The 27,712-nt window shown below is 41.4% G+C and overlaps 3 protein-coding genes across 3 annotated transcripts; 1 reads left to right on the forward strand and 2 right to left on the reverse strand.

Moving 5' to 3' along the window:
- The first annotated feature begins 13,825 nt into the window (after positions 1 to 13,825).
- LOC104422768 (thaumatin-like protein 1) lies at positions 13,826 to 17,346 on the forward strand. Its single transcript, XM_010035196.3, has 4 exons — positions 13,826 to 14,452; positions 14,561 to 14,941; positions 15,568 to 15,856; positions 16,379 to 17,346. Exons 1-4 carry the CDS (start codon positions 14,380 to 14,382, stop codon positions 16,647 to 16,649), a joined length of 1,014 nt encoding a protein of 337 aa, XP_010033498.1. The 5' UTR covers positions 13,826 to 14,379; the 3' UTR covers positions 16,650 to 17,346.
- A 1,704-nt stretch (positions 17,347 to 19,050) lies between these two features.
- LOC104422769 (protein NUCLEAR FUSION DEFECTIVE 4) lies at positions 19,051 to 21,945 on the reverse strand. Its single transcript, XM_010035197.3, has 3 exons — positions 21,120 to 21,945; positions 20,133 to 20,944; positions 19,051 to 19,997 (listed from the first exon to the last, which is right to left on the reverse strand). Exons 1-3 carry the CDS (start codon positions 21,426 to 21,428, stop codon positions 19,505 to 19,507), a joined length of 1,614 nt encoding a protein of 537 aa, XP_010033499.2. The 5' UTR covers positions 21,429 to 21,945; the 3' UTR covers positions 19,051 to 19,504.
- A 744-nt stretch (positions 21,946 to 22,689) lies between these two features.
- LOC104428840 (oligopeptide transporter 7-like) lies at positions 22,690 to 27,308 on the reverse strand. Its single transcript, XM_010036396.3, has 7 exons — positions 27,103 to 27,308; positions 26,726 to 26,995; positions 26,243 to 26,570; positions 24,962 to 25,531; positions 24,042 to 24,297; positions 23,692 to 23,874; positions 22,690 to 23,494 (listed from the first exon to the last, which is right to left on the reverse strand). Exons 1-7 carry the CDS (start codon positions 27,128 to 27,130, stop codon positions 22,880 to 22,882), a joined length of 2,250 nt encoding a protein of 749 aa, XP_010034698.3. The 5' UTR covers positions 27,131 to 27,308; the 3' UTR covers positions 22,690 to 22,879.
- Positions 27,309 to 27,712: the final 404 nt, after the last annotated feature.

Below are 27,712 nucleotides of genomic sequence, written 5' to 3' on the forward strand. Positions count from 1 at the left end.
AAATAAGAGTCGTGAAGGACCCGAGCAGGTCAGCAAAATCGTCGTAGCATCCATCGTTTCTTACCTCGTATGGTAAAAAGTAGTCAGCAAAACACTCAGGTTTCCACAACTTGCGTCGATCTCTTACACCGCCAAGTCCAACTTGTCCGCAACTTGAGTCGATCACTTACGCCGCGAAGTCCAACTTGTGCATGACACGGATTATTATAATAGCCGAGCCTGCATGGATAAGCATTTTAATTGGATTCTATCCTTCACTTTTGATCCCTTCCTTTTGGCGGTGCATGTATGCACTTCTCTGATAACGTCAGTCCTAGAAAAAACACTTTAGTTAAGCAGAAATTGTTGACAACTTGTGTTTTTGTTCGGTTACGTAAGTTGATCCTTTTTCATCGCAAATTGCCGGCAACTTGTTCTATCGTTACAACAATGCATGGAGATGATATACGAGCAAAACCCTTGCAAATATGTCGACGAGACTTCTTTCTAATCAAACAATTCAAAAGAGATCGAGAGTGCATTCTATCTAGTCGAAGGACGGCTTTGCCGAAGTGTTTATATATAATCTAGCCACCCCCTCGTCTTCTAAATTCAAAGAAGTATATGGCTTATTGATGTTGCGAAACAAGGTGTTGATTTAAAGCACATAAGTCCTTTTCTTTCTCTCTTTTCTACTTTTTCCTTATCTTCTGCGTATGATTGATTACGCGCAAAGTATCCGACAAGACTCTACATCAACTTGGAGAAAATATCGGAGACCACGCTGACATAGTGCTCTCGGACCACCCAATATTTTCTCGTCGACTTGGGGGATAAAAGCTCAATGTGCAACTCCCGCCATGACTTTCACAAACTTACGATTTAAGGCTTGACTTCTTTTTTCCTCTTGCCATAATGGAAAATACTCGTAGGGGTTATCGTATGTTCCTTTCCACGAGCAGTGTCGTGACGTCTAAAGTTTTCTTTTCCTTTTGCGGCTAGATGGAATTACACCATCATCGTCAATCATCAACTCAGAAACCAACATCGAAAGAGACGAGAATTTCCACAAGTTGCTTGCCTTGCAGTCGAGAGATTCTCTTTGGTCCAACGATTGTGAACTCTCGTGGCCAAAAGGGTTGTCGATCTACGAGGCTATGTACTGGCGCAGCTCTACGACAATTTCATCTCTCAATGTCATAATGTTCACACCAGCTTTCGGCCCTCAAGACTATCATAATGCAAGATACTTTAATGAGATTAGGTTTCGCAAAGTCGTGATAAGGAAATGATTCCGATTGATGATTTTTTGACTTCATTCATCACTGAAATCACGGGACTCTTTCTCTCTAGCTGCTAGGAGCAATCGAGTTAACTAAGTATAGTCCACGAGCAAATCGCACATGGAAAAGGATCATTGTTGTGTACCCCCGTAAAACCCTACTTTCATGTTCTTGAATAGCCGAATTGAAGGAAAATTATCCAAAAAGTCATAAATCTATTATACTTTTGTCAATTCAATCATAAACCTTTCAAATTAATAACCGAGTCTTAAACATTTTCATATTTTTCCAATTGAGTCCATTCGGTCAATTTTAGCCGAAAATCACTTATATGAACATTAACCATCTTACGTGGCATAATGGGCGCTAACGCAGATAATTTTTTATAATACTTTTCTATTTTAATATTTTTTTCTTTTTCCTCTTTTTTTTTTCCTTTCTTTTTTCCTTTTGTCAATGGCCAACCATAGGTGATGACGGGGCGGGTTGGCGCCTAGGCGAGAGCGAGGGTGAGGGTTCCCCTCGCTAGATCTGCCGAGGCGAACCCTTCCCCAAGCCAAGGCAACTTCTTCGAGTGTTGCCTTCGTCTAGGCAACGCCAAGGCCAAGGTGGTCTCACTAGCCTCACTAGCACTCATGGCTTCCTGCATTTGGAGTTGGAAGGCGTAGTCGGTATTGAAGTCTAAGGTCTGGGACACGACAAGCTCCTGACATTGCTCAGCGATGACAGCTTGAGTTCGTCAACTTCCATTTCTTGAGTGGGCCAGAACTTTCACTTGTCTTCTTGCAAGGCAAATTGCAGGAAAGTGACAATTAGTAGCAACCGGCGGGCCGCCCTGGCCCAGGGTGAGGCCAACTGTTGCCCAACCATCAACAAAAGGAAGAAGAAAGGAAAAAATTATAAAAAAAAATTCAAAAAAATAGTAAAATATATTAAAGATTGTTCACTTAAGACAGCCAGCATTCACATTAGTGATTTTCGGCCAAAATTGGATAAGATTGATCCAGTTGGCAAAGTGTAGAAATGTTTAGGCTCAATTGACAAAAATTATCAATGGCCACTGCTCTTACATGAAAAAAGAAAGGTGGGAGGTTTGAATAGAGATAAGTTTCAACTCTCACACCTTGCGATAAAGTAGGAAAAAAAGTCGAGAATGAGAATAAAGTCCAATAAAAAAAAGATAAATTATAAGGTTTTGGACTGAATTGGCAAAAATTTAATAGATTAAGGACTTTTTGGATAATTATTTCGCCGAATTGGTTGAAAGCGAGTTAACATTTAAGGAGAGAAAGGTTCATGCCATTAAATTCCCACGTTATGCATAATGATGTTGTAGGTTCTTTTTTTCTGACGAGCGATGCTACTATGAGGAGAGGGACAGCTCGAAAAGATATGACTTCGAGGCTTACTTACTACGGCATGATTAGCTAAGAGCCGGCTATCATGCAGTAGCTAAAATCTAACTTCTTTTCACAAGCCACAAAGTATCCTAAAGCGACAATCCCTGATCAATGAGGACCAAAGTACCATGCGCTTTCCCGATGAACGAGAAAGGACGCGCGACATTCATGTCCCGGGATGAACCCATGGCACACGAAAGAAGGAAATCAGCAACGAAAAGAAAGGAGGTTGATAAAGTGCTACTTTGAGACACAGGGACAGAACCATATCTTGATAAGGCAGTGATAAGAGCCACCCCCTACTTCACACACATTTAATTCACCTTTGCCATCTCCAAGGGTCGCTTCCACACCTTATCGTCAACATGCTCTCTTCCTTTCACATTTTTTTTTTTTTTTTTTGCCCCATAATCTTTTTTCCACTTTTTCTTTGCTTAAACAAAGCAACTCCCTCGTTACCTCCTCGTTCTTTCGACGACCTTCCTCAGGCCTCCTCCGAAACGCCCATTTTTTCTCAAGAAAAAGGATGTTCCTGGGGTATCAGATTTGGCTGTAGTGGGGCGACGCAATTCTTTATTAAAAAAAATACAACGGGATGAAGGGAAAAAGAATATGAAAGAACATGTAAGAAAAGAAAAAAAAAGGGAAGGATTCCTTTTGTGGAAAAAGTGAACAAGGGGAAAAAAGAAAGGTGAAAATCTTATCCACGGACTGTGCATGGCATGTAGCGCATCAAGTTGAAGCCCCCCTCCATCGATGTCGACACGAGGAGTATTATATGTAAGGTTTTCCAAACAATGCACAAAATAAGGCGTCGGGCAGTGTTCTTATTTGATAAGCAGTGGCCAACCTATCCTGCTTATGCGAAAAATGTGAAGATTGAGATCATGGAAAGCTCAATTCTCCAATCTCCCACACGGGGGTGTAAAGTGGGGGGCGGGATTGTGATGTTTGAGCAAAATGAGTACTTGTGTGGAAGTAAAGATAAGTATACAAGTGGTGGGTATGCAGCCGTATGACGTATGTCGTGGTGTGAATAGACATAGCTCAATTCCCGATTATTGGAAAAGCTTCGGGTTAGAAAAAGAAAAGTTAAATGGTCTTTGCTACCATCCAATTATAAGTGAACCCTTTCGAAATCGACATCGGACTCCATTTCTAAGAGATGCGAAAAGAAAAAAATAAAAATTTTAAAAACTTCATGTCGAAGGCTTTCTTGTAATTGGATGTCCTTAGTACACTGAACCTTTTATGACGTAGTATGCTTTTTGAGTATTAATTAGGATTGCTCTTTTCAAATTCATAATCCATGTGCATCACATTTTACATTCTATTCAAAATAATTCACGAGTCTATTTCAAGGTACATATGAAAAAAATTTGCTGATGCAATTCTAGCTTTTCTCTTGCTTTTAACCATGGCCAATCCGTTCCCGAGACATTCAATCATAAAATCTCTTGATTTTTTTCTTGTCAAGGTTATATTTCTCTAAACTGTAACTGATATTAAAGAATTTGTCTGGTCTATTTGTAATCTCGGGACAAGTCAATTGACTTCTTTAGCACATGGGAGAACAGCCTCTCTAACATAAATGTTAGAAACAAATTCCTAAGAATCAAATCGATACTCGAACTATCAAATACTGAAAAACAAATGCGGAAATGAACCCGAAAACATATAATACCAATTGAAGGTATATCATGGATGACATACCTTGTTTGTTGATTAAATTAAGTCATAGCCTCAAATGAATCCTTTGAAATCCTGGAGTTCCGTTCTTCAAGAGGGAGTATACTGTTTCAAAGGAAAGAAAAATGGAGAAGCGTATTTTCTTTTTGAAACGCTATAGGTATTGTTATCCATTTTACTTTTTATTTTATATATTACATTTATTTTCATTTAGAAAATAACTACACTTTCCTCTTACGGGCCATTCTTTTATAGGCTAGGTTTTGTCCAACATGGGCGGACGGGTTTAACTTGGCTTATCAAATAAAAAAATCCATCAATAAAGAAGAGAAAAACAAGAGAAAGGTAGTGTCTTTCACAAAATAAGACAAACCTTAGATGTTCCACTTGCAAAGCTAAAAGGAAGACAAGCATGGATCGATCCAAGTGGTGGTGGGAGCAAGGAGAACCCAACGGACTTTGCATGGAATGTTGTACGTCTAACTAAAGAATGGGGAAAAAGATTGGGGGTGAAATTGGGAAGAGATCATAGACTGCTTTGAAGACGCCGTCCGTGGGGGAATCAATTCACGTGCACCTCCTCCTCTTTCGGGTCTTTCAGTGTCAAAAAGGAGCGGCATGGAGGCGATTCTCCTCCCCTATCCCCCTCTCCCCAAAAAAAATTCAACTTGTAGACAAAGCTTCTTCCGCTCGAGTCAATGGACGATCGAATGGACGCCCGGGCGGCCCGCTCAAGGCATAAAAAGTACCAAGAAAAAGCTGGCATATGAAGTGACTATATTTCTCGTATAGGATGATATCAGTGGTCCTCTGGGAATGTTGTTTTTTTGAGTCATTTGTTTTATTCGATCGTGTCCCTGAACCTTTGTGCATTTTGCTTGGGTTACTTATTACTTCTTGTGTCGTATTCCTCCATGATTGGATTGCCACGTGATGCCCATCCTCCGTAGTCAGAAGCGTAAACATTAAAGACCTGTCGTTGGAGGACCACGTCACTATCGTTACAAAGAGCCGGAAAGTTGTGAAAGTATGACAATCTAGACCCGGGGTAGTACGGAGGGATGGACTGAGATCGCCTTGGCAGTACGCGGGTGAGGTTAAGGGCATGTCTCCCATCCCACATCGCTTAGGGGGAGTCATGGGGCTTAGTTTATAAAGGCTTGGGTCTCTTTAATCCGTATAACGCGTTTCATGTACGCTTCCATTGTGCTGAAAACAAAACCGTGAGGGAGGGTGAGCCGGTGGGCCATGCCTTCAAAGTGGACAATATTATGGCTTGGGAAAGGAAAGGCCCACAGGATGGTCCTCTGCCCCTGCATAACGCGTTTTAAAGCCGTGAGGGCTGACTCCCAACCGCATGTGGGGGCCATAGCGAGGGCGCTGTGCCTTAAGGGGGGAGAATGTGACGATCCAGACTCGAGGCAATACAGAGGGATGGACTGAGATCGCCTTGGCAGTACGCTGGTAAGGTTAAGGGCATGTCTCCTGTCTCACATCGCTTAGGGGGAATCCTAGGGCTAGTTTGCTTGGGTCCCTTTAATCTGTATAACGCGTTTTACGTACACTTTCGCTACGCTAAAAACAAAGCCATGAGGGAGGGTGGGCCGATGGGCCACGCCTCCAAAGCGGACAATATTATAGCTTGGGAGAGGGAAGGCCCGCAGGATGGCCCTCTGCCCTGCACAACGCGTTTTAAAGTCGTGAGGACTTTGTAACGACCAAGGCCCCATTGTATAATATTGTTTTTTTCTCACGTTCCGATATGTACACAAAAATACAAGTCTTCACTCTTCATAATGCATCGCATATAAACTTGAAAGATGAGGTTTGCTTCAATCAAACGCATTCACCATATAGTTGGCAGAAGTGCAAGAAAAGAGGATCAATGGTTGTAATCAAACCGAGACGTTACTATGAGGGTCAACACTTGCTGTGAAATGTTCAGAACCATAACCACCCCATTCCATCCGCAATCTGGAGGTCTGAAATCGCATGATGGACCACACTTTCTCAGTAAGTCATTCTTTTTGTATATCTCTCACAATCATAGTATTTTATTTTTCAAAAGACAAGGGTATGATTTGAAGATCGTCCAAACTTTGGAATTTTAAATTTTAGCCTTGTCTCTTTATGCTCCTCAGCACCTTGATCTTTTTATGTACTCCTCCTTTTCCAAACTAGTCATTGGACAATCTTTAGAGGATTGTCTTCCATTCCATTCGTTGGACAGAACTGTATCAAGAACAATGGGTTACCTTTCAATAATAAAATGAAAGCTCAAACCAGTGGTTTTAGATTATATACTCTTAATCGAACGCCATGAAATACTGCAAAATTGTAGAACAAGAAAAACACAAAAACACTTGCTAGTAAGTTATACTAGCAATGATAAAATGTGGGTTATCTTCTATGACCATACTAATCTATGCAAAGTTTGATCTATATTATAGATTATAATGTGGAGTTCTAGACGTTACTGCCATGTTTATAGCAATGCACAAAGTTTGGTAGAAGAGGTGAAAAAGGGAAATCGCCTCACTTGTACCTACAACAAAGTAGGGTGAAATAACATACATGCCGAATTCAATAAACAAACAGAACTCCATTTTAATGTAATTCAGTTGAAAAATAGAGTAAACAAACTAAAGAAGCAGTATAGTCTTTAGGAAAAAGACCAGAATTTCAAGTCTCTGAAGATGGACTGGTAAGATGCCAGGGACGACTCTGTGTTCCTAAAAACGAAGAATTAAAGAAGGAAATGTCAGCCAGATTGTACCCACTTATCACGGAAACCCATCTTGATTAAGCATTCTTGAAGAAAGTCTCATTCATTCTGATCATACGACTGTATAATATTGTCCGCTTTGGACACTAAGTCCTCACGGCTTTGTTTCTCTCAAGGCAACCCATACTACCCCAAGAAAATGCGTATGTACAGTTTAGAGGGACCAAAGCCTTATAAGTTAGTCAATGACTCCCTCCCTAGGCGATGTGGGACAAGAGACCGTCACACTCTTCACCTCTTAACAGAATAGCATCCTCGTTGTGGCCCAACACGAGGTCGGGAGTCAGAACAGCATTCTTGTTGTGGCCCCACATGCGATCGGGAGTCGGCTCTAATACCACTTGTAACATCCCGAGTTCTCCATTGTACACATATTGTCCGCTTTGGAGGCGTGGCCCACCGGCCCACCCTCCCTCACGACTTTGTTTTCAGCGTAGCGAAAGCGTACGTGAAACGCGTTATACAGATTAAAGAGACCAAAGCCTTTATAAACTAGCCCCAGGACTCCCCCTAAGCAATGTGGGATGGGAGACATGCCATTAACCTCACCCGTGTACTACCAAAGCGATCTCAGTCCATCCCTCCGTACTGTCTCGGGTCTTAGTCGCCACATTCTCCCCTTAAGGCACAGCGCCCTCACTGTGGCCCCCACATGCGGTTGGGTCTGGGTCGTCACATTCTCCCCCCTTAAGGCACAGCGCCCTTGCTGTGGCCCCCACATGCGATCAGGAGTCGACTCTGATACTATTTGTAGCATCCTGGGTCTCCACTGTACACATATTGTCCGCTTTAGACACTAAGTCCTCACGGTTTTGTTCCTCTCAAAGCAGCTCATATTATCCCCAAAAAATGCGTATATACAGTTTAGAGGGACCCAAGCTTTATAAGTTAGTCCAGGACTCCCTCCCTAGGCCATGTGGGATAAGAGATCGTCACAGAAAGATTGTCCAAAAAATTCTAAATTTATTATATTTTTACCAATTCAGTCCTAAATATTTTCATTTCTTCTTAATTTAGTCTATTTGACCAATTTTGATTAGAAAATGCTGATGTGGATGCTAGCGGTTGTTATATAGGATAGACGGCATTGAAATAGACAAATATTTTGATATTTTTGTTTGAATTCTTAGTAATTTTTTTTCATTTTTTTTCATTTTTCTCTTTTTTGCTTCTTCTATCTTTTGCCGGTGGCTAGCCTTCAACCACAGGCGGCAATGGTCAACCACCAACCATGTCAAGCCAAGCGAGGCCTGATTAGGTGAGGGCAAGCCCCAACAAGGGGAGCCCTTGCCCAGATGAGGCCCAATAAGGGTTGACCTTCCCAGGGCACCTCACTTGTCATCAGATATATATATATATATATATATATATATATATATATATATATATATATATATATATATATATCTGATGACAAGTGAGGTGCCCTGGGAAGGTCCCACATTCCAGGCCTAAACTAGCCTCATAAGGCATCCTACACGCCTTTAGAGTCGATGGCTATTGTCTGGGTAATCGGTCTTCAAAAATTATGAAAATTTAGTATGAGGTTGATAAGACCTAAAGGAACATCCTTCGTGAAGAACTCAAAATATGGTTCAGTTCATACAATTCTAAATAATTTTTTGCAAGCAGGGCTCAAAACAGTCAAGATCTTCAAGACGAAATTGAGTAGAAAAATAAATATTCCATTGACCAAATGAGACTGAAAAATCATGAAAATTTAATATGTGGTATTTTGGGATGTGCTCTACAACTTTTATGAAGAACATATTTTAGAATTCTGGACCGAGAAATCTGTAGAAAATGAAAAGCAGAAAGAGGTCATTCTAGTGAACCCAAAAACAGATTTTGAATCTCAAAGTTTTTCAAATATATTTTCATCATATGAAATCCAAAAATTATGAAATTAAAGTATGTAGTAGAACAGTCAATAAGGGACGATTCTTGTGGGAACACCCACATGAAATTTTCACCACATAAGTTGGTACAAAATTAGCAAACTTTTAGGGCGGGCTAGAGCCGAACCTACCCTCAGCCTAGTGACGACTTTCCTTCAAAGTTTCTGCCATTCCGGCCTCGCACGTGCCAAATATTGACTATCCATGCCTCTACAACCTAACCATGAGCTCAACTAGTTTGAATTCGACAACGTAGCTAGGTAACGTAGCGAAACTTTTGATTAAATAAGTAACGTAGTCGAAATTTCGATTAAATAAAAATCTCAACAACATTTTTGGAGTTCTACTGAACTATTCTTGTTGCACGACAAATGATCAACATAGGATAGAACAGAGGATATCCACTTGCCTCGGTTTCTCGATAAACTATGGTGGCGGCGACGCGATGCTGGCTTGAAAGAAAAAGGGCCGATCTTCTTGCTTGAAGAGGAACTTTCTACCGCTGGCTTCTATGCCTTGCTGGGCATATGGCTGAAGTGAGATAGGGAAAAAGGAGATGGTTTTGGGCGATCCAACCGAGACAATGAGTGGCCGCTTCTCTCTCTTATCTTTTTTTCCACCGCCATACCGGTCTTCAATTTGCGTAGCACTTGTTGACGTTCCTGCCTCAATTCATGCTAGCTGGAACGTAGAGTGTCTTAGAGAAGATTCAAGAGTCTTGATAAAATAATAATAATAATAATAATAATAATAATAATAATAATAATAATAATAATAAAAATAAAAATAAATAAAGCTATTTTTTAAAGGCCAACACTTCGAAATTCTTGAGCTTGGGAAGTTTGGATCAACATAGTTTATTGACAATAAGGTAACAGCGACGAATCGGTGATGTCACGAGAGGATGCAAACAACATAGTCTGATGGCGAGCTCACTATTTTGTTGAAATGAAAAATCCAGATCCACAACCTGACCAAGCGAGACCGGCCCTGCCCAAGCCAAGATGGCCTCACGGGCGTCAGCCAAAGGCTATGCCGAGTGAGGGCCGGCCTTGCTAGATTTGGCGTTTGGGTGAGGGTGAACCCTAGCAAGGGCTCCCTCATTAGATTTGGCAAGGCCAGCCCTCATGCATGCGATGCTTGGTGAGGCCACCCCTAGCTAAGGCTTGCCCTCGCCTAGTTGGTTCTTGCTTGTGGGGACAAGGACAACCGTCTCGGCATGGCCTATGGCCAACCATCGACAAAAGGGATAAGAAGCCAAAAAGAAGAGAGAGAAAAAATCAGAAAAAATTCAAAAACATATTATTAAAAATTGTACACTTTAGTGCCAGTTGACATATATGGCACGCCGTATTTACGTTAACGATTTCTAACCAAAATTAGTCGAATTGACTTAATTGGTAGAAAGTAAAGAGGTTTAAAACCGAATTGATAAAATTTAAAAGTTTAAAACTGAATTGGTAAATATGCAATAAATTTTAAACTTTTTGACAATTTTTCCTACTACGAGGCGTGGGATAGGGATGAGGAGAAAGTCCCCCCCGAGTGGGGCGTGGGGCTCAAATGGGAACTTCCTTGATCCTACACCTTGCCCGCCCTCCAATAGTTATTTATTTATTTATTTATTTATTTTCATAATTCATCCTTTTTTTATGCTCCTCTTGATAAAGTTAATGTGTTAATAATTTAAAAAAAAAAAACGGTCCTACAAACTAAGCTTTTAAGTTATATGTGAGTAGATTCTTGCCAAAGTAGTCGATATATTTAGGTTTTATGATACAACCGCTTTAGCATAGTTAAACAATTTTCGTCTTTTATTTTGTACAATTCTGTGTTAGATACAATAACTTTCATTTTTAAGCAGAAAAAAAGTTCCCCAGGTCAAACCAGAAGGAGCGGGTTGCCCCGCATATCGGCGGGTCGGGGCTCGGAGGCGGTGCAAATCTGGCGCTGACCAACGGTCACGATTTTCACGCTTCGCCGTGCAATTATGAGGGGATCACGAGAATGCGCTGGGCCGCCAGGGGACGTACGATCGGACACGTGGCGCCTCGAAGCGAATCTCACATCAAATAAATGTGAGCCGGCACGAGGTGGGCCCCACTCGATTCCCTCTGGACGTCGTTTTCCGCGATGTGATCTCGTCATCGCATTGGGGAAAGTAATTGCCTTTTTCTGTTTATGAAAAATTTCTTCTTTATTCCTAAATGAATGTTTACTGTTTCACAGTTTCTATCGGAACTTTATCAAATTCGTTTTCCCGTCAGTTCGTTCGATGACGGTTACGGAAAATGACGACTCAATGGCGAATCCGTGACGTCATCGGATCACATAGGGGAAAGTTTTTTTGGCATCCCTTGACGGAGTTGCCCGATATCGCCAATTAAAATAAAATAAAATATTAAAAAATTAAAAGAAACAAAAAAAAAAATTTACCAAACGTATTTACATTTTTTATTCCAGAAAAATATATATTTTTTTATATATATATATATATATATATATATATTTCACCAATATTGCCAATCAAACAAAATATATATTTCCTCAACCCAATGATTAATTAATTAATTAATTAATTAAAAAAACACCAACCAGAATTTGCATAGAAAATTTTGGCAAAACCATACAAATGGTCTCCGAGTTTTGGCTTGATATGCAATACCATTATTAAATTTTTAATTTATATAATGTAATCATTGAAATTTTTGGTATATAATTAATTTGATCTGTTGATGGAATTTACCGACTTTCCAATATCCAATCTAAGATATTTAATCTTCATAGGGATAAAATAATCTATGTAGATAACATTAATAATCGATTTTTTTCCAAATTAAACAAATTAAAGTAATTATTATATGTTGAATTAAGTTGGACATCCTACGTGGATGATCTACATGTAACATTAGTTTCTTGTCCATCATTTAAATGTATCAAATTAGAAGCCAAATTAGAATATTTTGTCAATTTTAATTAATGGAAGTACTACATTTAATATTTTCATATAGTTTTAACTACATTAAACATATATCAAAACTTTTATGAACCATAATAAACAAATTAAAAGTTCAAGAATAATATTTATATATTGAGTTAAAGTTTAAGATCACATTACATATTGAGATAAAGTCAAATTGATTTATTATTTCAATCGACTCAATCCCCTTGCACTTCGCCCCCATGCACATCCCGCCGTCACTGTCGACCGCTATCTTTAGCGCTCAGTCCGTCCGCCACCACAATGCCGATTGCCGTGGCCTCCTCTCCCGCCTTGACTTCCTCCTCCCCTCATTAGACCGTCACTTTATGAGTCAATGGTCAATCTATGGCCGTGGACTTCGAATTGACCTTGTGGACTTCGTATTGACCTTGATCTGAGGTTGCGCCAATCCGTGTGATCACGAGCCGGAAAGCGCTCAAGGCAATAAAAGGAATTTGAGTTTCAATCTCGAGCTTCAAACGTCAATTTCAATGCATGGAATTTGTCTAGCGCAGTTGAGTTTTAGTTATGGATTTCATTAATCGAAGCAGATTTGAATTTCATTGCTTTGTCTTTTAAAAGGATAATGACATAAATAATCACTGAATTTTTACTCAATATATAATGTGGTTTCTAACTTTCAATTTGTTTAATGTGATCCAATATAATCTTTGAATTTATAATTTGTTTAATGCTTAGTTTTGATATATGTTTAACGTAGAATTACATAAAAATGTTTAATATTGTCTCGGAACTTGAATTAATGGAATGAGTATATTAAATTTTATTTTCGTATTTAGTTCATGGACAAAGTTAAGCAAATTATAAGTTCAAAGATACGTTGCTCATTAAATCAAAATTCAAAACTATTTGTATCATTTTCCCTCGATTAAACTAATAAAGACAAATTGAACCCTAAGATGATAACACCAATCTTGCTTTATAAAATTGGAAATGAAATTGGAAATATGCTTCTCCATAATTAATTGCAACCAAGAACCAGGTGACACATTTCCAGTTCTAGTGTATGATTGAGATAAATCATGAACCACCATAGTGAATAAGTAAGATTCCTCGGTGATATTTTTCACTTTTGGACAAGATATTTTTCTTTCGGGATTACAAAGATATTTGCGCTTTGTGCAGCTGTCAAAAAGTTAAAAAGAGTTAACAAATTATCATAAGTGGAGAAAGAGCCTTGTTGAAGAAGGAGATGCTCGTTTTTGACGTGGGAGCCAATTTTCAAGAAAGACCCAAACTTTTAGCATTTTATTTGGATTTTATCCTCATAAAAAATAAATATGCAACATATCCAAAAATGACACTAATTTAATAAAAAATTATCGACATTAAAACCAGTTTTAGAAGTTCATTATTTGAACTCGCGTTTTCATCAACACTCTTATTTTGTAAGGAACAATAGTGACCTCATAATGTTAATAATATTTAAGCAATCATAAGTGATTTCTGGATGCCCGAACAAATTTGGGATGGATTTTTAACGATACAAAAAGAAATTAGAGGTTGAATGATACTAGACCTAAAATTAATGATCTTTCAAGAAATTACCCATTGATGCGATCATTGTCATCTTGATATTGACTAGACTCACTTTGTTGAGCCAAAACTATTACACTTCACCTACTGGACCCTACTTTGAGAATCTAAACAATCTCAATTTTCTTACAAAGCATGTCACTAGTTATATTTTTATACACTAAATCATCCAGAAAGATAAGTCTACAAATATGTGGATACTGACGGTAAAGCAGCAACAGAGCCAGGCAGTAGTGTAACTTTAACTTACATTTCCCATCAGAAATCTCATGCAAATTGCTGGTTTTTATAATACGAATGCATCATGTGCATAAATAAGGGGTGCAGAGCAACGGCAGAGGATTGAGGCAACTGCACCACCAGCCACTGAGCTCTGCCTCCCTCCGCCCCCACCCCTTTTCTCAGAGAACAGGACGTCCGAACAGAGAAAAAATCAAGTGCAGTTCGCAGATTTTTTCCTCTGCAAATTCTCTGGGAGGCGGTGGAGGGCTCAGCTTTTCTAGGGGGCGCAGATCTCGAAGCCCTTCCTCTTCATTCCTCTCTCTCTCTCTGCGATCTACCACTCCGAAAAGTCCTGTATTGTCCTCTGTTCTGGTTGCTTCTCCTAAAAGTTCTCCCTTCCTCGTCACCCATCGATCCGTCTCGCCCTCTTCATCGACACACATTGTGCTTCATCTTCATTCGTTTGCTTTGGTTACTCAAAAGGGTCCACTCCAACTTCTTGGTGGAGCAAATCTACACTCATTTTTGCCTCAATCCCTAATTGGGTAGTGGGATTTCCATTGCTGTAAGAATAAAGGGAGGCATGGGCATGCTCTGCTTCTTCACCAATTCCCTCACTGTGCTCTCCAGCCTTGTCGTCCTCTCCATTTCCAGAGGTGTTTTTACATAGGTTTCTCTACCTTATCGCTTATGGGCTTGCTTGCTTGCTGCGTTCCATTACATAGTTCTGCTAATTTTTTGTCGCCTTCTCTGCTTTGGGCCAGGTGCTTCTGGGGCAACTTTCACATTTGTCAACAAGTGCGACTTCTCAGTCTGGCCAGGGATCCTATCTAGTGCGGGCAGTCCCAAGCTGGCCAGCACCGGATTCGAGTTGTCTAAAGGCGGCTCGAGGTCCTTCCAGGCGCCGACAGGGTGGTCCGGCCGCTTCTGGGGGCGTAGCGGCTGCGATTTCGACGACTCGGGCCGTGGCTCATGTGCCACTGGGGACTGCGGCTCCGGTGAGGTCGAATGCAACGGAGCCGGCGCGACGCCGCCGGCTACTCTGGCAGAGTTCACGCTCGGCTCCGGCTCTCTGGACTTCTATGACGTGAGCCTGGTCGATGGGTACAATTTGCCAATGATTGTTCAAGGCACTAGCGAATCAGGTAGAAGTAGTGAAGTTTCTTGATTTTGAGGTCCTACTTATATGTTTTCTTGATTTTCAGGGAGTCACAACTTTTTATTTCTTCATTCGTGTTTGATTAAGTGTGAGAAAATAGATCAGCTGAATACATGAAGAGCTCCCCTCTTAAAAGTGTAGAATTTGTTCAGCAAAATTGGATACCTTTACTTCTCTGCGATTGAGACTGCTAGCTGAAAAGTTAAGAACGTTAAACCTAACGGGTCGCTAAACCTAACGGGCCTTTAGGAGATGATGTTAGGTTCTTGTTAACTCAACTTAGGGATGAAAGGTCATATCAGTATGGTGGATTGAACTATTTGAGGAGTCATCTCATTTTCAGCTTTTCGCCTTTGATTACGAATTCCATTTTTGTTTGTAGCTCTGAATTATTTCATCTTCAATCAGTTTGCCAACACCGGGTCACGAGCCTTTTAAAATCTACATCATGATGTGATGGTTACACTATCTAATCGAAATCAACGGATGAATTGGACTCAAGATGTTTTACAGCACTTCCAAATCACCGTGCCTCTCTCGACCAATTCACATGTGAATCACAGTTTCCTTCTCAAGTCATACTCATTGGCAATTCTTGCGTGTGAACTGTAGGTGCTTGTGCCACCACCGGATGTCAGACAGACCTGAACCTACAGTGTCCAAAGGAGCTGAAGGCTGAGGATGGCACGGGGTGCAAGAGCGCCTGTGAGGCATTCGGGAGCCCGGAGTACTGCTGCAGCGGCCCATACAGCTCGCCTGCCACCTGCAAACCTTCAATGTACTCCCAGATATTCAAGACGGCATGCCCCAAATCATATAGCTATGCTTATGATGATGCCACTAGTACTTTCACTTGCAGTGATGCTGATTATACCATTACCTTTTGTCCCACCTCTCCAAGGTAAGTCTTTTTTGTTCTTCTATCACTTTGATCGAATATCTTTTTCCTCAAATCATCTGGCTGAAGGAAAGTTTTCAGTTTTTGACTCAATTAGTTCAGAGAGTGGTCATGTATATTAACAACTAGTTCTTTTTCTACTCAAAAGCTGGAAAATCACAATTTCTATACATACTTTCGGAATCTGAGTAAAATGGGTGGAGATTGTAAGCTCACGAGAGTTTACCATGCTTTACTGATCTCAAGCAACAACGAGAGCAGAATAATGAAAAAGTTGCATAAATGCATAGTTTATCTGTCGTGTCTACTTTATTTCTTAAACGTAATGGGAAGTCGGAAAGAGGAGATGGATTGTCAATAGTTATTGTGGAATGATTGACATCAGGATCTTTTCTAGATTGAAGGAACCTTTGTTGTTTCATCTAATTTTTTCCCCGTGACATCCGTATGATGCCCTGTTAGTGTATCCTGCAAAACTAGTTTTTTCTCTGTCATCATTTGATCTGGAATTTTATTCCTGTGCAGCCAAAAATCCGCCGCAGATTCTTCTCCTCCGAAGACAAACGGAACAACAGAGAATCCAGATACAGGATCAGATTCCGGGTCTGAGTCTGGGTCTGAGTCTGGGTCTGGGTCTGTGTCGGATCCTGTGCCGGTTCAGGAGACTGCATTTGCCGCTTCATGGCTGGCCAATATGGCATATGGTGACTCTACTAGAACCCAGCCTCCCACAGCCGTTCAATTAGCAATTTCTCTAGCAGTCTCTCTCACCCTCCTTACCATCTCACACTTGTAGTCCCTCTGTCTTTCTTTCACTTTCCTCCCACTTCCTTGCAAAACCATAACATAAAAAAGGATGCCCAAAACTCAAGGGAGAGGATTTCGATGTGATGGGAATTTGCTTGGAGAGGAAAAAAAGGTTGGCACAATCGAGATTGTAAACCTCTACCTTCCCATTTCTGCATAATTAATGGTGATCTTACAAAGTATTAGATAAAGCATTCATTTTGGAAAAGGGAAAGAAAGATGTCTCTTTTTGTTTCTCTGGCAGCCCTCTCCTTTCGTTTCAGCTTGTCTATGGGGAGTGACTGAACCACTATGCCTGCAACTGCTGGAGTAAAAGCAAAGGAATCAAGCTGCAAAGCAAAACATTTTGGACCCAGAAAAAGGAAAAGAAGAAAACAAATGCCTGGAAATTTTTTATGCTCTTTCTTTGCCTTTTCTTTTTTCAATTGGTGGGAGGGGAATGTGAGGACGAGAAAGCGACTGCCTTTTGGAGGTGAATCTCAGTGGGTGGGTGCAGTGGAGGATGGTGGAAGTCCACTTTGCGAGAGCTACAAGCCTCGTGAATAAATAATATGATCCGTCTCTCTCTAAGCTGAGGAGAAGCACTTGGGACTATGCCTTTGCTTTTACTTCAAGATTTGCTCTGCAAGATGAAGTGGAATAGGGTAGAAATTCAGCAATATAGGCACGCCTAGAGAGCGCCCTTTTGACGGAGTTCGTGTTATTTTGACTCAAAACAGTTCATTCACCTTGGTATCCGCAGTAGAATTTTCGAAATTTATTCAACGATTATGGTCCTTAATTATCGCAAAAGATACGTTAGACACGTAGCTGTAGGACTCGAATTATGACAGTAACCAAAACGGGAGGGCGAAATTGTTTTCCTGAATCGAGAGGATCCAATCTGGCTCTGATAATGTTCTTACTCAAAGTTTGCAGTAGGACGAAATAAAAGGTCAAGACCTTGGGCAGCATGTTCAGCCTAAAGTTGCATGCTTGCAACTGAGTGTTGATAAGGCCCATGGTGGGGACCGAATTTAGAAAAGATCAGGTTGGGCTTCTTTCATGCCAAGGACTATCTACCAAGAGATAATAAAGAGTGGGTGGAAGATGTTTTGGTGTTAAATAATGGGGCACTGACCTTATTCCTTCTTGGTGCAATCATTAAGATGTTGATACACGCTAGGGTCGAACCATTCCTCTCAAATGCTTTGTTGAAATCTGGCATTCCCAGATTCCAAATCACATTATGATGTCTGCAACATGCACTGCATCATAAAGTTGAGGGGAAGAATTCAAGAAAATCTCAACTTGGTTCTTACTGTCCTGAGCTTAGTGGAGGTCGGCTTGACATTGTTGCAAGGGCCATCGCACGCTTAAGCATCATTCTATTGTCCTTTCACTATCTTTAACCGCGACAGGCTGGGGTAAGAACAACAGCGATTTCACTACTTGTCGTTAGAATTTCTTCGGATTACGACAGTGCTGGTAGCGAAAAATGCGAGGCTTTTACTCCCTCAATCAATCATGGCTAATGCTCGTGAATCTTTCTGACCTGGGAAAGAACAAAATGTATGAGGACACGGCTTTCATTGTCATGCTCTCATCCACAAGAAAATTTTCTGAAAACTGCATGATGATGGCCGGTCGATTATACAAGGTTGGAGATCAATCAGGCATCGTTGTGGGTTTGACAAGGAACCAAGCGTGGACATATGCGGAAAAACAAGATAAAGGACGATAGAAAAAAGCTGAAAAGGCCAGATGCAAGGAGGCACCACCAAGACATGACATTGGATTCCAGTTTGATGGACGTCAAGAGAATAGAGTCCTTGTTACCCACACAGTTGTGGGGTTGAACTGAACCAAGCTAAAAAGAATCAATCAAGACAACGGCTACTTCTTTTTCTTGTCGGAGATAAGAGAGATCCTTTTCAATATGTAGGACCTCTGCAGAATGAACCATTATTGTTCAGCGCGAGTGTGTAGAGGAAGTAACAGAATCTAATGACCTAATTCATCAGTAGCTTGGTATAACGTCATCATCGTCGCTGCATCTGAGGGTCTCGCTACATATATAGCTCGATGACTATGTTCGACACATCAAGATTATACTTATTACCCTTGAAACTGTGGAGCTCTGCTGACAGAATGGCTCATGACGCTGCAACGTACATGAAGTGCTTCGGCTCTATAAAGCACTTGGTTTGAAGGTCGATATCCAAGGTCATGGTGTGTGTGCAATAGTGCACTGCCACTGTGTGTGTGATAACCCTTGATTGCGACAACATAAACATGGTATGTAGTTTTGCAATCATCATCCAAAAGGAGAAATAAGCAGATGTATTAGAAGTGAAGGGTCTGGTTTGTTTATAATTAATTAAAGATTATATCTCATAGCTTTCATCAAAGTTTTAGGTGCACTCACATGTCCTGCCTCTACCTTCAAAAAGGGGTAATTGACTGAAAATGATATGATCTCTGTGCTCTGCAATTTGATTGGCCAAGCATGAACCCTCCTCTCATGGTCAGAAATAGGTCAATTTGAAGTCATTGCAGGGTCATGGATAAAGCAGAAATAAGAAAAGAGAAAAGAAAATTTGGGGTAGCTTCAATGAATAATTCTGGAGTGATCTAAGATTAAATTCGAAGAGCAATCTGGGGATGGAACAATGGACAAGTCTTTCTTTTGCCATCTGAAATCAATGAGCTATCAAGAATGAGGCTCAAATTTTGATTCACTAGATTTTCTTCACAACCAATGCTTATATCTGAGGCCACTGAATTGAAGAGCATATGTACATACTCGAATCATGGAAAGTAAGAAGTAAAGTTACCGTGAAAAGGAAAAGAGAAGAAGATTTCTCAGGATTTACTTGATGCAGGATAATTTTCATCTGCCATTCTAGCCTTGAGTTTGTGCTTGGCGCACATCCTGCAATATATGCTCTTTGTCCTCATCACGAGCAACACGTCAAGCCCGAAACCGAACACACAAGCCAGGCCCATGATCACGTACACGAGCATATAACACTGTGGCCCGACGCAAGTGTTACTGCCTCCGTCACTAATGGTGGCTTGAACATCGTAAAGATGACCGGCAAGCAGGCCAGAGAAAAGGAAAGAACCTAGAGGAAGATTGAGGATTAGGATGTTGTACAGAAGGCCATAATACTTGAGGCCAAACAGCTCTGATGCAATTGGAACGGTGACAGTGAGGCGGACGCCGTAGCATATGCCCACCAGAATCGAGCCAATGTAGAAAGATCCTGGCAAGGCCAAGGCCATGATGATGTATCCTAGAGTCATCAGTATCTGTGAAGCCGCATTCCAGATAGGCCTTGGTGTTCCACACTTCCTGCAGACGAACAAAACACGATGAAAATGTTGAGAGAAAGCTCATCTTCAATAAAATGTCGAGTCCTCAATTAGTATATCGAAAGCTGTCTCTATGCAATTTCAAACGCTTGTAAAGCTAAAGAGTTGGGCATACCAAATGTAGTGTTCTGACACCAATCCTGAGATGATCCTCCCAAAGAATCCCCAGATGCTGGTGAGAGAGACGAAGATTGATACATCAACGTAGCCAAGTGCGAGCCCCATCTGTCCCATGTTGTTCATGAAGCACATTCCCGTGCCCACCCCACATAGGAATGATGCAAAAAGTATCCAGAAATCGACCGTCTTCATCATTTCCAAAACCGTGTGATCCTCCCCAATCAATGGCTGGCGCTTTTCCTGGACAGATCCTTGAGCAACAGTTTCGGTCAGAGTCACTGAATCTTCTAGCCTCGTTGGTGGGGCAATAAGTGGCTGTTTGATTGCTTGTTCAATATCAGAATTTGGTTTTGACTCGGGCATACCTAAGTAAAAAGGAACACCTAATGGCAGAGCAAGTAAGACTACTAGTCCTATTGCAAATGCCACGGAAAGAACGTGGCCATGACTTCCACTAATGTCAAAGGCCAATAGATAGGAGGCCAGCACGATGGCCATCACATTAAAGGCATTCAAGAGCTGTGTCTCTCGCTTTTCTTCTTCAGGGGCAGTTTCACAGAGGAAAACAGCGGCAACCAGGCAGATTACTGTGGGAACTACGGCAAGCATGAGGAGGAAAGTGGAAGGGTCAGAGGAGAAGAGAGCGGCGCAAATGTCAGTGAATATCGCCGTGCTTAGCCCCACGTATCCCTTGAGAATCCCTGAGACTGGTCCTCGGCTTTTTGGAAAGTTCCTCATGCAAGTCACTAGGACGGCTGTGTTCATCCATGTCGTGCTGTTTCCGCCCATGCACAGGAATATGCACATCTGCATAGACATTGGCAGGGACTTAGTTCTGAGGAAAAGGTTAATCAATAAATGCATGCACACTTTTAAACAGAAGAAAATGTGAGACCTAACTAAAATAAGGACACATTTTAGAGTACTATTGAAAAGGTGCAGCCTGTGGTTTCCACGCAGGAATGGTAGGAACATAGCTTACCTGCCAGTAGGGAAGAGGACTGATTCGCTGGCTCACGACAAGCCATTGAGCTCCATACCCTATTAGACCCTCTAAGGATCCAATCAGAAGTATAATCCACATAGGAAATCGATTCGAGGCGAGGCCAGAGACGAGCCCAAATGCCTTGCCGACATCTTTAGCCACAGATAGATTGTTGAGCTCGAGCTGCGTGAGCGCCATGAGAGATTTGAGCGCATCAGAGTAGTTGGAGAACGTGTAGTTGTTGCCTGCAATGGCCTGGACCCAAATTGCAGTCACAAATCCTAGCCATTTTCCAGCAGGAGACATCAGAGATAATGAAGGAAAATACACTGAAGACTGAAGAGGACAAATAGATTTTTCTTCTTTGGGTTTGAGCCATAAGGAGGATGACAAGCTTATTTATACATTTGGCACTGCATTCATTAATGAGACAATGATTAGTTTTGCCTGGTTTTGAATGGATTGGAAGAAAGAAGGTTTTGCGATCAAAGGGTGGAACATGGTTTTTGTAGTTTCCGGATTTTGTGATGTACTCGTGGAGAAATTGGATTAAAGAACCAAGTGCATGAATAAATAAGTGCAATAGCCAAATGAAGTAATGCTGAAAGTCCAAACAACAAGTGGGCACTCTTGGTCTTTCTTTAATATTTCTGAGGTTTTTGAAGTTGATGGCTTGAATTGCTAAGCAAAACAGCTTCAAAGAAACCAAGTCCTTGAACAGAGGATATGGAAAGCGGCCTCGCCCCTTTTGGAGATCTTTACTTTTGCAAAGATGTGTCAAGGAAATAATCGGAAATGCGATTCTCGATTTTTAAACAAATGATCTTGGTGGTTCAATTATAAGCAAGAATCGAGATCTTACTTTTGTCTGGCAATTGACTCGAGAAACCTTTCTCGAAGTCAAATCCTACTTACCGCTTACCATGATTGACTCCGAAAGTCATGTGGAGCGACACGGAACTCGCTTGCTTCCTCTAATCAGAACAGGACAAGGATATCATCTATAAAAGTAATTGATTTTTCCAATAATTACAGGATACCGGCATCTTGTTTTCTGCTAGCAGTTGTTTTAAGGATAAGGTGTGGTCCCTTTTGAGGTTTTATGGATCAGAAGAAAATGATAAATGTCAAAAACTAATGGAACGGAAGCAGATGAAGACACTTTGGGTCCCTGTTTGCATTCATGAGCTTGCAAATTCAGATTCCTCTAACTGCCTAAAGCCCCTGAATTTTACCAAGGAAACGCCCACCACTTTGTGTCCCGGTTTGCATTCATGACTCAGATGTAGGCCCGCTTGCCAACGCTTGAACAATGGATTTGAAGTATACATGCTATCCGGTGCCTAAAACAGAGATTTGCATGTAAAAAGAAACAAGGAAAAATACAAGGAACGAAAGGTGCTAAATTATGGAGTAAACAGAATTGAAAGTGCATAGTCCGTATCAGAGAATTGAAAGACAAGTTAACGCGAGTACGTCTCATTGATCGCTGCCTTGAGACGAGAAGAGTCTGATCATTTTTGACAGCAACGCATTGAGGTCACCAGTCCAACACTACTGCAAGATCTGCTAGGCAACTGCATGTATTTCCATGTAAAGAAGAGATTTTGTGAAATGATGATGATTGTCAATTTTACAATTTTTCGATGGTAAATTTGATAGAATCACATATCCACAAAATAAATAAGGGTCCGTGAATTACACGCAATAGATTTTTACAAACTATACATAATCCACAACTTAAATGATTCTTCGCATCAAAAGACTGGACAGCCTTCGACGACAACCCCTTTAGCTGTGGGGCAAGCGGCTAATGGACATCCATCAGGATCTTCACCCCACCAACTGAGGCTAACATGCTTCATTCCCAAACACAAGTACAGAAGGACGGCCATAAACGCTAACCCAGCATCAAGTGCGCCCGATAGCGCATAATTGTGGCGACTCCACCAGCCTCGATAGTATCGGTAAGCAACGAATCCTGATAAAAATCCAGCGATGATCCAACTGGTGTAGTTAACAGCAGTAGCTGGAGGCATGCTTACTGTAGCACCGAGCAGCACGGGCATTGTGATTAGTCTAATCCACTCCTTGTCCGGAAAGGCCTTATGCGCAAGCCAAACAATGAAAGGAGCAATGGCCCCTACCAAGAAAAACCAGTTGATGGCAGAGTAGTAGCCGAGATCTCCAAAAATCCTGCGGGGCCCAATCAAACCCCAAATGACTGAACCATCAAAAAATACAGTGTCACCAGGGCAAGTCCATGGACTGCCTGCTGGAAGCAGCGCCCGGTTACAAATGTCAGGGACTGTATCCATAAGCCACCATGCCGTTCGGAGATGCACTAATGCTGCAACAATGGTACCGACCACCTGATAGAAGATCAATTCTTACTGTAAGCAAAGAAAGGGAAAAGAATGAAAGACCGGTTTTACAACAATTTCGGGCAGATTTCAAGTGTACAGAGATTAATTTTGGGGAAATCATTTTTTCACCTCACCGGGAATCCATCAAACTAATATATTTACTTCCATCACTCAGCACAGACGGGAAAAGACAAGAGACTAACCTGCGCCATAAACATCTCTCGAGGAGGAATTTTCATGTAGTGCCCAAGCTTGAAGTCTTGTAAGAATGTGATCCCCTGCTTCATACTGACGTACCCATAGACTTTAAACAGAATGTTCGCGACTGGATATCCAGGGTAAATGTACCCAATGATAAATTCAGTGATTACGTTCAAAGCTGGTGTCTGACCAACACACATGGAACTCATGAGAATATGCAAAGTATTAAGCTTAGAGTAAGAGCAAAGAGTACATAATAATCACTGATCCGCATATTTATGTATTCTATTGTAGAGAATAAACAATCTCATTGACTCATACAACATATACTTTAAACATGATGGATCTGCACCTGATTTGTCGTTGCAGTGATGACTCCAACAGGAAGAGTGAAAAATATGGCAAGAGCACATGCTAGCAGAACACCCCACCATGGCAGTTGAAGCTGATCCTTGAAGTACTCACATATAAATATGGTTGCCACAATATTTACCAAAAGAATACAAGTAAACCACCATTCAGGAACTTGCTTGTATCTTCTCATGAGCTTAGTGTGTATATCCATTTTCTTCTCACTAAAGGCGGACTTGCTCAGCAGCCATATTTCTCTAAAACAATACCATAACATTAGATCATCTATCTGAGCATGGTTAATAAGAAATTGTAATTCAACTGGATTGGCAACGACCATATAACTCTGTTCAATTAAAAGGTGCGGTGTTATATCAGAACAATGTCATTTGTAGCAGAACTTAACAACAATACCATAACATTAGATCATCTATCTGAGCATGGTTAATAAGAAATTGTAATTCAACCGGATTGGCAACAACCATATAACTCTGTCCAATTAAAAGGTGCAGTGTTATATCAGAATAATGTCATTTGTAGCAGAACTTAACAACAAGGGAAGAACACACTCCCACAAGGCCAACTATGGGTCTGGGAACAAGACAACTATAACACAGATCTCCAAAGTACTGAAGCACTACTTGACTAGTTGACTTGGATTCTTTTTTTCTTTTTTTTAACTGAAAGGACATGGGATATAGAAGTGACCAAAATAATGCTGATACATGAACGTAAAACTCACCTTCTGTTCACACAACACAAACAAATTCACTGATAACATTTCATTGAATTTTACTTAGCAAGGATGGTGTGGTGCAGTTACATCAGAGAAGTTAACAAAATTCCTCTCATCACAATTTAGTTAATGAATAGCAAGCAATTGTGCAGCACATAACAACGCAAAAGAAAAATGCAACTTACTTTCCATGGAAGAGGAACCCATGAACAACAGTAGCGGTGAGGCAGGCAAAGCTGATGCCATAGTACACAGAAAAGACAGTACAAAGATAGAGAGGACCCTCCCTTTCATATGCCTCGGCATCCAATTGAAAGTGTTCATTTATGATGGCAGAAATATTGTATTCTTGTCCCGAAGATGTGAACAGGCTATCTGAGAATAAGGAAAAAGTCTTGGCTCTGTATATATTGAGCCAGTAAGCTATAGGCGTGATGACATACATGACAAGGGCAAAACCAACAGCAATATTGGCAGTAGCAAACCACGGGCTAGCCAGTGGACTACCGAGATAAGCGGAGATGCTGGACCAGTCAAGTCCGACTGCACCAATCCCAAGACCATGGAGTCCAGAACCTAACTGTTGGGCTAAAACTGAAGCAGGGAATAACCAGCAGATCCAGGAAAGAGAGGTCAACATTGGAAAGAGGTAACCTGGAAAGACATAGTAACTGAAGCTACAGATGAAGGCTATAAGGAAAAAATGGTTCCTCGTCAATCCGCCTTTTGGCCTCTGCTCTTTCTCATGCAGTGCTCTGCATTTGACCATAACAACGTCAAGTTATATGATAAACTACAAAAAGAAATGAACTATACAAAATGTTTGAAGGCTAACAAAAGCAAATGTCATCGCCTGACTCCTTGTTTACCAGGACAAAAGCAACTTAATACATATATATTCTAAAAATGATTGCCTGGAGATTGCAGTTCTCAACTGTGAAGCTTTGACACTTTAGATCAACACGATAGACACAATTTGCTGCTAATCTTTGTATGTACACTAGCGCAGCATGGGAAGAGAAGTAAACTGAGACTTAGAAAACTCTCTGAACAGTGAAATTTTCGAACTTCAATAGCTATTAACTGCATTTAAATCGGATTTAAACAAATCGATCAATGGAATCAAGACATGGGAATGGGGAAAGATCATGTTAAAGATCTTAGAAAATACATTCATAAGAACAGAAACAAAAAAGGAAAAGACAAGATTTCAGTTTGTCTTCTGGCATCTTGTTTTTCTTTCATTAATACAGACTATTTTACACAGCATCATTCACATGTAAATAAAAAGGGGAAAAAAAAAGGGTAGCCTGAAACAAGCCAAATTTAGCCAAAGATTAATGAGAAAGAAATGAAAGAGTGACAAACGACAAGGACCTAACAAAAATCCCTAACCGACAAAAAACAAGATTTTAAAACATGCTCATCAATCAACACACTTGCCAACGTACGCCCGACCGACGCACCTGAACAACGAGACTTGCACCAGATTCTGCGGCCACCACATGGCGGCGGGCTCCACCAAGTACCGCCGGAACAACCCGGCCCAGCCGAACCCCAAGACCTGCGTCGTCAAGACGATGACCAGCGCCACGGGAAACGACATCTCCTTCCGGTAGAAGATCTTGACGACGCTGATGATGTGAATGGCGTAGACGCTGGACGCGCCGGAGTTGGCGAAGATCGTGATCAGGACGTGCTCCTTGACGTTGAATGGCCCCGGATTGAGCGTGAACTGCCACCTCCGCCCCTCGAAGAACACTCTCCTCGTGATCACTCCGGCCATGAGGTGACCTGGAGCCAGGCACGCTCATTAGTCCGTTCGAATACGTGGACGTACGAAACATCACAGATGCAAAGTACGTACAACCGAGACTTCGTCTCGAGAAGTCAAACTCGATCGTTGCACTGAACCGAACTGAACGGGGGATCTCGAGTTGGAGGCCTACCTAGAGGGACGACGGCGATCTGAGCGGAGACGGAGGTCACGGAGAGGGGCTCGCGGCGGTACCAGAAGAACTGGTTGAGGAAGGAGAGGAGGGAGCACGCCAGGGCGCCGAGGACGAACGTGCGGAACGTGACGGCCGGGAGAGAATGGTCGTCCCCCGTCGGGACCGTGAGCGCGACCTGCTCGACCTGGGAGTTCTCACCTCCGTGGAACTCTTCCGTCGCCGCCGCCGCCGCCGCCGAGGAGCCATGAGCTCCGGCCTCTTTCTGGACTGCGCACGAATCATGGAGAAGAAGAAGAAGAGACTTTCCGGTCAAGGAAATTCACGCGAGAAAGTTGGAGGGAAAGTGAAAGAGAAAATGCGAGAGCGAATCTTACGGAGCGGTACGTCTTCAGGATTCATCATCGGTTATCGTGGGATAAAATTTTTCGGCCGCTGATCATGATGATGAACGGCTCTGGTTTGACTTCGGCGCGACGGTCCGCTGTCGATCCTGACTGTAGATTCGATCTGTGAAGTAAGCGGTGACGACTGACGGGTGAACCAGGATTCTCGACGTTGAATCGTGGCCGTTGCGTGAAGTTACAGCTTACGTAAAATTAAGGGAGACGAAATAAATGCTCCTCGTGCCGTGACCTAGTATATAACATGATCCTTAAATTTTTATATAATATATAACTTAATCTATGCACTTTCAATCATTTTAATGTGATCTATGAACTTTAAATACAAGTTCAATCTAATCCCTACTTTATATAAAAATATCCAATATTATTCGTGAATTTGAATTTAGGAAATGATAATATTAAATACTTTTATATAATTCAGAATCTGACTTTGACTTTTAAGTAGTTTACTCAGGCATGAGTACCATAGAGAAGTTCCCTGGAATCGGTCGTATGGGCCCCACGGATGTACCTTCCCCAATCCAAAGCGAGAGATACAGTTGTCGGATTCAACCCTAACACAAATGAAGACTTTTATTTT

Source organism: Eucalyptus grandis, chromosome 10 (assembly GCF_016545825.1).
Source record: "Eucalyptus grandis isolate ANBG69807.140 chromosome 10, ASM1654582v1, whole genome shotgun sequence".
Lineage (NCBI taxonomy): Eukaryota > Viridiplantae > Streptophyta > Magnoliopsida > Myrtales > Myrtaceae > Eucalyptus > Eucalyptus grandis.